The sequence below is a fragment of the Bison bison genome, unplaced genomic scaffold, assembly GCF_000754665.1.
Source record: "Bison bison bison isolate TAMUID 2011002044 unplaced genomic scaffold, Bison_UMD1.0 scf7180017864080, whole genome shotgun sequence".
Classification (NCBI taxonomy): Eukaryota; Metazoa; Chordata; class Mammalia; order Artiodactyla; family Bovidae; genus Bison; species Bison bison.
Window position 1 is genome coordinate 2,092,506 of NW_011494652.1, and position 9,783 is coordinate 2,102,288.

At 55.2% G+C, this 9,783-nt stretch overlaps 1 protein-coding gene across 1 annotated transcript in view; it reads right to left on the reverse strand.

Moving 5' to 3' along the window:
- The window catches only part of CTTN (cortactin), a 25,825-nt gene extending 16,245 nt beyond the window's left edge, over window positions 1-9,580 (reverse strand). Inside the window, exons 1-5 of the mRNA XM_010837646.1 lie at window positions 9,538-9,580; window positions 6,490-6,586; window positions 4,425-4,511; window positions 4,218-4,291; window positions 2,275-2,404 (exon numbers count right to left, since the gene is read on the reverse strand). Coding sequence (XP_010835948.1) covers window positions 2,275-2,404; window positions 4,218-4,291; window positions 4,425-4,511 — 291 coding nt within the window. The 5' untranslated portion in view covers window positions 6,490-6,586; window positions 9,538-9,580. The remainder of the gene's footprint in view (window positions 1-2,274; window positions 2,405-4,217; window positions 4,292-4,424; window positions 4,512-6,489; window positions 6,587-9,537) is intronic.
- Window positions 9,581-9,783: the final 203 nt, after the last annotated feature.

Consider the following 9,783-nt stretch of genomic DNA (forward strand, 5'->3'; position numbering starts at 1 on the left):
CTTCTGCTCGGTGTGGGCGACGCAAACAAAACCACCCAACCTGGAAGCCGGCCGGGGGAGGTGACTCCAGGGGCAGCGCCACGCCCTCAGTCAGGTGTTCCTGAACCCTCTGCACACCAGGCTCCCCAGAAGTCGCCCGAACCCCAGCCACAGGGGGCTTCCTGAGGTGCCTGGGCGTGCAGAACAGGAGGCCAGGCCCCAACCAGCACCACAGAGCCAGCAGCCTGCCAGCGACTCCTGAGACCGCTTCCAGAAGACTGCCGGCAGTGATCAACCTCCTCAGGTGGGAGGAGGTCACTGTCAAAGCACGTGACCCAGGAATCAGGGCTCAAACCAGAACACAGAGGGCATGCTTCAGGCACACCGCACGGTCAGCGCCACTGCCTACCACACAGCCAGCCCGCCCAGGTATGCGGTGGGGCCTGCCGCTGGCTCAGCACCCCCGGTCAGGGAAGCAGGTCTGGTGGCCTCTCAAGGCCACATGCTGACCGAGCAGTCCACCCCGAGCTTTCCGCTGTGTCAGCAAGCTGGAGCCTGCGGCCCACATCCACACCGAGGTTCTCTGTAAATAAAGCTTTCTGGAACATACCACATCTGTTTATTTACAGAAAATCTATGCCTAGCTTTGTGTCAAGACAATACAGCTAGTTCAGGAGCCGCCCGAGAGCCTGTGGTGGCCAAGCAACTAAAATATTTACACCCTGAAGTCTGAGCGGCCCCGGGCTGCTGAAGTCACCCAGGCCCGGCCCTCAGAGGAAGGTTCCAGGCGCCCTCGGCAGAATGGACAGGGGTCACGGACCTTTGTGGACACTGAGGACACAGGACAGGTGACCTACACGTGACCCAGCGCCAGGCGAGGCAGCAGCTCGTCCAAGCCCAGCTCCTCCCCAGGGAGCCACGCCCACCTTGGCCCTCCTACAATCCATCGAGGGGCCTGCCAGCGTACTACCAACTCCTCTCCCGCTTGTTTATCTGGAACTTCAGTGGCAGGGTTCAGGGTCCAACCCCCACGGGGTCACAACCAGCGCTGGCAGCTAGCTCTGCAGGCAGCTTAGCACGCGCTCTTCCACAGCCAGGGAGCAAAGCAAGCTTTACTTTCCAGTCCGGAGCTGCTACTTTCCCTCCCTCCCAGCGGGAACCGATGCCCACAGCTAACAGCTGATCCAGAGCCCTGCAGCCTCAGAAAACCTGTGGCAGAGACCACCCACCTGCAGCTTCGGGGGTCTCACCCAGAAAACATCAACAAGGTAACAGGGAGGCAGCAGCATGCCCAAAGGATCCCCCAGCGTGCCTCTTCATCACTAAGAAGTCAGAACTGTTCCAAAAATACGGCCAGAGTGAAAGCTTAGCGATTCTCCCAACTTTCTCATCAAAACAGCTTTCTCCCCCAGGTTGGCCTTGGTCTTACACTGACGAGACCCTATTTCTAATCAAACAGTCAGCACCAGGCAGAGCACTGTGAGAAGCAGGGGTAACACTCTGGTCGTGGGGGCGCCCCTCTCTCAAGCAGGTGCTGGCCCACGAGTGCGACCAGCCCTGTCATTCCGGGCTGAGTCTGATCCAGGCACAAGGGGGACGGGGGGGAATCACAGAGGGACCCGCCCCCAGCTGACACCTCAGCACAGCGTTAAGGCAGACACCTCGAGCTGCCCAACCTGGGAGACGGGCGCCCACGTCACTGCACGCGCAGCACGCCTGCCCCAGTCTACTGTCCTCTCTGCAGGGCGGACTCGGCCCCCAGCTGATCCAGCAAAGGGTGCGGCTCTGTTCAACTTCAGTCCCACCTCCTCAGACCTGCCTGTCCTCTGCCTGGTGGGCCAGGGTCTTCTCTGAAGGTCACCAAGTGCGGAAGGACAGCAGTCAGATGGCTGCCTTTCTAGCCTCGACAGGAACCCAGGCGCTGAAACTCGGCTCTGGGCTGCAGATGGGAGCCACTAAGGCCGCAGCCCGAACCGCAGCTGACACCCAAGCGGCAATCCAGCCGCCTGCGGGCCTCCGTTCCAGTCAGAGCCGGCCTCTGGGAGGACCTTATCTCCAGCTCCAGGATTCCCAGCACACCACTCCCTCCCCAGCAACTCAGAAACTGAAGAGCTTCCAGAAACTGCAGCCCTTCTCAGTTAAGCTCAATTGAGAGCGGGTGACTTCTGGCAAATCTCATCCTCAACAAGTGAACTCCCAACTTTTCAATGGAGGGGGAGGGCTGAGTGACAACCCTGCTGACCCTGGTGAGGTCAAACACGCCAGGACCCTGACACCACGTGGGCCGGCACTCACCTTGTCCATCCTGTCCTGCTCCACGCCAAACTTCCCTCCGTAGCCGTGCGAGGCTTTGGGTCCCGTTTCCAGCTCCTTCTCCTTGAGGGTCTGGTGTTCTTGAAACACATTCTCCCGCAGCTTGTGGATGCTTGGAGGGAAGAGATGGAAGACAAAAATCAGTCAGACAGACTGCCAAGACGTGCGTCTGGGCTTTCTGGGAGGACAGACAAGGACGCCATATCTGCAATCTGTGAGGTTTTGCTCCCCAGTGGCTCCCCAGCCCGGCCTCCCTTGTGTTCACTTTACTGCACCTCCAGCTGCCCTCAACTCCAGCAGCTCTCAGAGTCAGATACAGGTTAATGGGGAAAAAGAAGCAAGTCTGAACACACCCAGTGAGTCATCTCCAAGTCCCTACAGAAGCTGGGCTACGATGTGGACGGCATTCCACCAAGTGGAGGACAGCTCCTCGGGTTCACCAGACACCTGACCCAGGAGAGCCAGCTCCGTAAACGTCACCAGAGGCAAACGGGAGACAAAGTCCACAGGTGCACACCCGGACGACCCTAGGCTAGGAGCCCAGAGACGTGGAATATTCAGACGGCTTCTCGCTACCTGAAGCACCCCGGCTTTCCATTCAAAGGTGAAGTGAGAGGCTTTCAGAACTTAAAATGTAAAAGCCACTTTCACTTTAAGCGCTAGGAGCAGCAGGACAGATCACCAGATGCAGCCAGAACCAGGCAGGCCAGGCAGCTATCACCCAGGGCTGCCAAGGGCCGCCTCACACCACAGCCACATCTCCACATCCGGACGGCAATCCCGGACGTGCGGCTTAGAACACCAACCAGGCCTGGCCACCTCCCAAGACCCTGACGAGCTGGGGAAGAAGACCAGCCCCCAAGCACCGCTGGAGGGACCTCAGGACACCGAAACAGTCCTGCCTTGGGTGTTCTCCGAATTCTAACCCACCCACAGGCTGCCTGATCAGAGAGAGTTCTTTTCTTCTCCGATCTGCCCTCCCCAACGTGTTTTGAAACCACGGGGGACAGCAGGGCTAAGAGGCCTGGATGACAAAACCAGGTCAGCAGTCAGCCTGACCCCAGAGCAGGGAACCCGAGGCAGCTCCCAGCACCAGCTCCCCCAACCGGTCCCAGGCCCTTCTCCGAACAGCTGCGAGGCGGCGGGCTCAGCGAGTCAGGAGGGAGGAACACTTGTGTCTAAAATGCCCACACTGCAGACTTCACCCACTTTTCTGGATGAACGGCTGAACCCTTCTCAGCCCAGAGGAGCTTCATTTCACTGCAGAGATCCTAGAGCCTAGACCAGTGCTCTGTGAACGACCCAAGCGGTCACAACCAGGGGAAGGGAGCACACGTCCGCACTGAGGCCAGCGCAGCCGGAGAGAAAAGTCTGAGCACATTCTCAAAGGCCCTTTTAGCTACACCTCCCAACAAGCAAACAAGCTGCCCCGGAGGTGGCGAGTTAAGACTGGCCAAGTCAGGGACAATCCCTGCTTCTTGCAGTTCTCCTATCTTGACCTTCATGAGAACAAGAAGTTCAGGACTCAGCTCAGGGTATCCAACTGACAACAACAGAATAATACAAATTAAGGACGGGTGTTTCTGATCTAGTCTTCAAAGACAGCCCATGCTTTAGAAACCTCCCATCTGCAGAGAGAACAGCTTAGTTAACTATGTTCCTGGATGAAAACCACAAGCTTAAAAACCAGACTGGAGAATTAAAAGTAGAGGAGACACCGGCAGTGAGATTTTTAAACCACTGAGCGCGTCCGTGCAGATGCACACACGCATACACGTCAGGCCTCGCCCTCACCTCCTGTGTGAACTACGAGGGACCAGACAAGGCAGAGGCAGGGCCCTCGCGCTCACCAGCGGGGAGCGGGCCCCCTTGCCCCTCACGGTTCAGAATGTCTCTGTCACACAAAGATCGAGAACGTCTCTTACTTGATGTGCTCCTGGTGCCCAGATCCTTGCACGGTTTTGGCTCCCCATCTCTGCTCTTTCTCACTTACGTCATTCTGAAAAGGAAAATAAAGAACGAGTACACCCCCACGCCCTGAACTGTGAAACAGCCCCCACTCCCCGCCAAACCAAAAACCTGGGAGGACCCACTTCAGGAGATGGGAGGGGCGGGCAGACTAGGGCTCCTACCACGAAATCGGGGTCGGTCTCCCAGTCGTCGGCTCCCCCGTCGTCCGGGGTGATGGACACGGTGTGGCCGGCCGAGGCTTTCCACATCTGGAAGGGCAGCGCTGAGGGTCACAGCCGCCGGCAGAACCCTGCCCAGGGGCCCACAGACGCTCTGCCCGGGACCCCACAGGGAGGGCGGGGAGCTACGTGCTCAAGAGGGCCACTCGTGGGACTTCCCTGGGGGTCTAGCAGCTAAGACCCCCAGCTCCCCGTGCCAGGGGCCCAGGTTCAATCCCCGGTCAGGGAACTAGACTCCTGCAGGCCACGACCAAGACCTGGCGCAGCCGAATAGATTTTTCTTTTTTAAAAAAAAGGTCACTCATAATCCCCGTGCCTGAGTGACACCGGAAGGATCAAAAGAAACCTAACACGGGAGCTCTAGCACTGCAGCCAAAGGGCAGAAGCACGGGAGAGATATTCCGGGCTTCAACTCAAGGGAGGAAACTGGGAAATAAACAACGCCACGTGTGCTGCTTCACTCAGTGGGACCCCCAGCCAAGCCTCCTGGCGGCAGTGCTGTCCCACTGGGAACGCACTACCGCCAACTGTAAAGTCTGCTCCGTTGCATCACGGTTTTATTTCAAAGCATCCATTTTGACTCAAAAATAATTACTGGAAACCTAACAATGATTTTCTTAACTTAGACTCTGACAAGTCATGCAATCAGCCAAGGGCTGCTTTGCCATCTGCTTGGGGAGACGCAGGGCACACAGAATGCCAACTTCTGTGTCGGGCAGCCCTGAGGCAGGCCGCCCTGCCTCCTCAGCAGGCCCTGAAACTCTAACTTATTGGCTCGGAGAAAAATGACCCAGCCTCACAGCCGAGCCACACTGCTCTCTCCATAACTACAAAGGCAAAATCTAGCCTTTCAGGAGTTCAAAAGAAAGCAATGAGAAAAATGGTTTTGTTTTCCCCAGAAGTCCCCATAAAACTGCTCCCAGGCCAGAAGCAACTGAAGGCTTGTTTTCACGCAACCAGAAGCCCGCACCCTGGTGTCTGAGCTGAGGACACTGCCCATCTCGCATGGTGGGGCCACACTCCCTGTGCTCTGTGTGGACCCAGACAGGACAAGAGCCTTTCACAGACCTGAGAACCCCCGAGGCGGGTCCACCTGCACCCCCGGCTCTGCGAGGTCACAAGTCCAAGGTGGTGGCGGGGGGGGATCAAGGGGCACAGCTCTCAGATTCCCAGACTGGAGTGCTGCCACGTCACCTGGGCAGGGAACCATGAGCCACCAGGTGGGCAGGACCAACACAGTCCCCTGGACACTGTCCCACCGGGACCCCTGCTCCCCTCTAATTAGGTGAAGCAAGGCAGGGAGCGCCCTGACGCAAACTGCTTTGAACACAGTCTCCGAGAGCCGACAGGCCAGGCTCAGCTGCAGCGGGAACAACCAGCATGCCCATTCACAGATGGAGACACAGCTGCCTGAAAGCCAAACGCTCTGCCAGAAGCCTCTGCCTCCCCGAGTCAAGACTGCCCGTGGCACCATGCTGGCCTGAGAAGGGGCCGCCCACCAGCAGGACTCCAGTTGCCTATGGTCTCCTCAGCCAGTGAGGGGACGGCCAGTCATGCAGAAGGACGGGGTCTCCAAGGAGACTCACTCCCCACCCAAGGCCAAGGTGAAAGCCACGTCCTGGCCTGTGGCTTCTCCACGCTGGCGGCGCAGAAGTCACAGGGCCCACTCTCCACCCGTCTGGAAGCCAGCCTCACTTGTGGGCAGGTGAGCACTGGCCGGCTCGCACCAGCATCATGGCTATGGGCTCCCCAACCCCATGGAAGAGGAAGAAGGGGCCAGGGGGCTGCCAGGGGTCCTCCACTCCAGGGTCGTGTGGAATCCCCTCCGCTTTCTAGACCACAGGCAACACCAAAATTGACTTTGTTTTTCAAATAAGAAAATTTCCTCCCAGAAAATTATCGTCCCTATCTCTGCAAACCTAGGGAGAGAACACCCCTCGCTTTCCTTGTCAAAGGGGTTTCCCTGACTGCCCAGTGGAGCACATGAGCATGCTCATGGTGCACAAACCTTTCTTCTCCACGTGCAGATGCGAGACGCTCACAAAACTCTGCTGAAAACGCAGTAATCCAACGAGGAATTCCCAGGCATTGGGGAGAGCTTCTGTCTGTAAAAAGATTAAGAGTAAAAAGCTCAGAAGGATATGTGCTGACAGGCACCCTGGGCGAATCTTTGTGTGCTGAGATCCTTTTAGAATAGCTCTGAAATCCTCCCCAACACAACGAGGTTTTATAAAGAAATGTGAAAAGAGGGTGGGAAGATTTCCATTTCCCTAACCAAAGAGTTCAACTGACTTTCAGCCACAGTGAGAAACTACAGGAAATAAAAAAGTTCTGAACTATTTACCACTGTATGAAATTTCTTCTTAATGCAGACAGAAATCATTGCCTCAATTGCTAGCGTACATTTTGTGTGCTAAAATCCTGAGAGCTTTCCATTTCTGGTTCATCCTAATTCTGCAATAAAATTCCATTACTCTGGGTATGTATATGTGTGTGTGTGAGTGTCCCCGGTAGCTCTGACGGTAAAGAAGCTGCCTGCGATGCGGGAGACCTAGGTTCGAGCCCTGGATGGGGAAGATTCCCCAGAAAAAGGAATGGCAACCCACTCCAATATTCTTGCAGACAGAATTCCTGGACAGATTAGCCTCGCGGGCTACAGTCCATGGGGTCACAGAGTCAGACGTGACTGAGTGACTAGCACTCTCACACTTTCACATATATACGTACACATGAGAAGCACTCCCCATGGGATGGTGACATGGCGGGGCTAGAACTCTGAGCAGTGACGGCTATCAGAACGTGAAGAATGTTGACTCGGGGAGCAAAGGAGAAGCAAGCTGCGTCTCTAACAAACGGGTAGGGTTACTTCATAAGACCAAGACTCCAATTCTGCAACCCACCAGCTCAGCAGCTCTTCCCTCAGACCACAGGACAGCCCTGACTAGACATGGCATTGCTAGACACTACAGATGACTAGAATCCCCTTGTTCCCCAGAACAGACCAGTCACAGGCACACACTGTCTGTGCTGACATGTGGCCTGGCATGCATTAGCAACCAGACAGAAGATGCTCTGCTGGCCTTCCTCAATTCTGCCTTTAGAAATCCTAAATTGTGTAGGTTGCTTAGTACATTCTAGGTACCGCAATTATCATCCAACATCTATGAAAACCTTCCCAAGGGTAGGCTGAAATCTATAATAATCTATTCCCTATCAATATTTTTAATTAAAAAAAATCATGAAAACAACTCTTTGAAAAACTTAAGGCCTTTTTTTTTTGATCCAAAGATAATGCCTCTGGACCCTACCTACCTCATACCACACACAATAATTAACTGGGGGAAAAAATGGATCAAAAAACCTAAGTGTCTGAACTAAAACTATTGAATTCTTAGGAAAAAAACAAGCACAAATTCTCATCACCTTGAATTTGACAACAGACTTTGGATGTGACACAAAAGCACAAGGGAAAACAGAAAAAAGTAAATTGGACAAAAATTTTACACTTTTTGCTTCAAAAGACACCTATCAAAGTGAACACAATTTACAGAATGAGAGACACTGTTTTCAAATCACCTATCCAGAATACATAAAGAACTCTTACAAGTCAACAATAAACAGGACAATTAACCACATTTTTAAATGGTGAAAGGATCTGAACAGACATTTCTCCAAAGACATACAAATGGATGATATGCTTGTGAAAAGACAATATCACTAACCATCAAGGGAATGCGTATCAAAGCCGACCTGAGATACCATTCCACACATTCTAAGGTAGCTACCAAAAAACAAACAAGTCTGTGGAGGGTGTGCAGAAATCAGAAGGCTCTTATGCTGCTGGTGGAAACGTAGATGAAAGAATCTGGCAGTTCTTCAAAAGGTTAAACACAGAGGTGCCATATATCCCAGCAACTCCACTCCTAGGTATACAGAAAACTTGTTCACAGAGCATCACTCCTAACAGCCCAAAGTGAAAATAACCCAATATCCTTGTGATACAACGATAGGCACGCGGCAGGTGGTCTATCCACTCAATGGAATGTTACTAATGTCTGACGATAGAAGGAGTGAAGTACTGACACCCCCTACAACATAAACGACTCCGAAAAATCTTACACTAAGTGAAAGAAGCGGGACACAGAAGACCATATGTTATACAGGCCCATTTCTAGGAGTGGCCAGATCTGCTAAGTCTACAGAGAGAAAAAGGGGACTAGCAGCTGCCCAGTGCTGGGGGTGAGGGAACCCAATCAGGTTTCTCTGAGGAGATGAAACCACGCTGAGTTAGCCATCTATTCGCCCACCCTCTCCAGTGTAGCAGAGAAAACAGGTCTCACAAGGCCCACTCTCCACACCACCATTACTCAGAGGACTCCCCTCTCCCCTGCCTCCTGCACAGTGAAGACAAGATGCCTGATGGACAAGGGCCCAGGACGGGCGCACTGCAACACAGGGCAGACCCCTGGGCTCCCAACTGTCTCTCTCAACCGTGCGCTTACCCAGCCCCTGCTGCACTGTGCTGACCGAAGATCTGAGTCACCACTGACTCCCAAGTTAAGTTTTTTACAGATGTGTCTCTCAAAATGCTTCAAATAAAAGGTCCTGGGGACACACTGCCAGTTACTGAGGGGGATGTGGAGCAGAGCATACAGGACAACCCCGCACACCCCTCCTCGCTCCTCTTTCGGTCTGGGAACACTTTCCACCCGAGAGGCGCGGGCCAGCCTCTGGCACCAGCGCGGTGACTCACCCGCCGTCAGGCCCTGCCCAGCGCCGGCCAGAGGGGCGGCGGGGCAATCACGCGGTCGGCCCCAGCGGGTTAAGCCCCCATGGAGCTCCGGGGGCCAGGTCACCGCGGAGCCCAGCGGGGCGCTCGCCCGGGACGCCTCAGAGCTCCGTCCAGCGGGAAGTGGGTTCCGCACCCCCGCTCCCCCGGGCCCGACGCGGCCAGATTCCACGGGAAGGAAGCCCTGTCCCCTTCGCCCCAGACCCTCTGCAGGAGCACCCAGCTTGCACGAGAGTGACTCCCTTCCAGGTGACTTCCAGCTCGCACCCAGAGGAGGGGCTGTTCCCAATCCAGAGCCGCTCAACTCTGCTGCCGCGCCGGTCGCTGCATTTCCACTGACCTGATTGCAACATCTCCCCGTAGGTGTGGGCCGGGGAGCTGAGAGCGAGCGGCCCGCCCTGCCCTTGGGAGACCCCGGCCCCTCCCCCTCGGCCCTCCGCCTCCTGAACTCCCGAGTCCGGGACCCCCGCTACCGGTAGGGCTCCTCTCCGTCCCTAGACCCTTTCGGCTCTC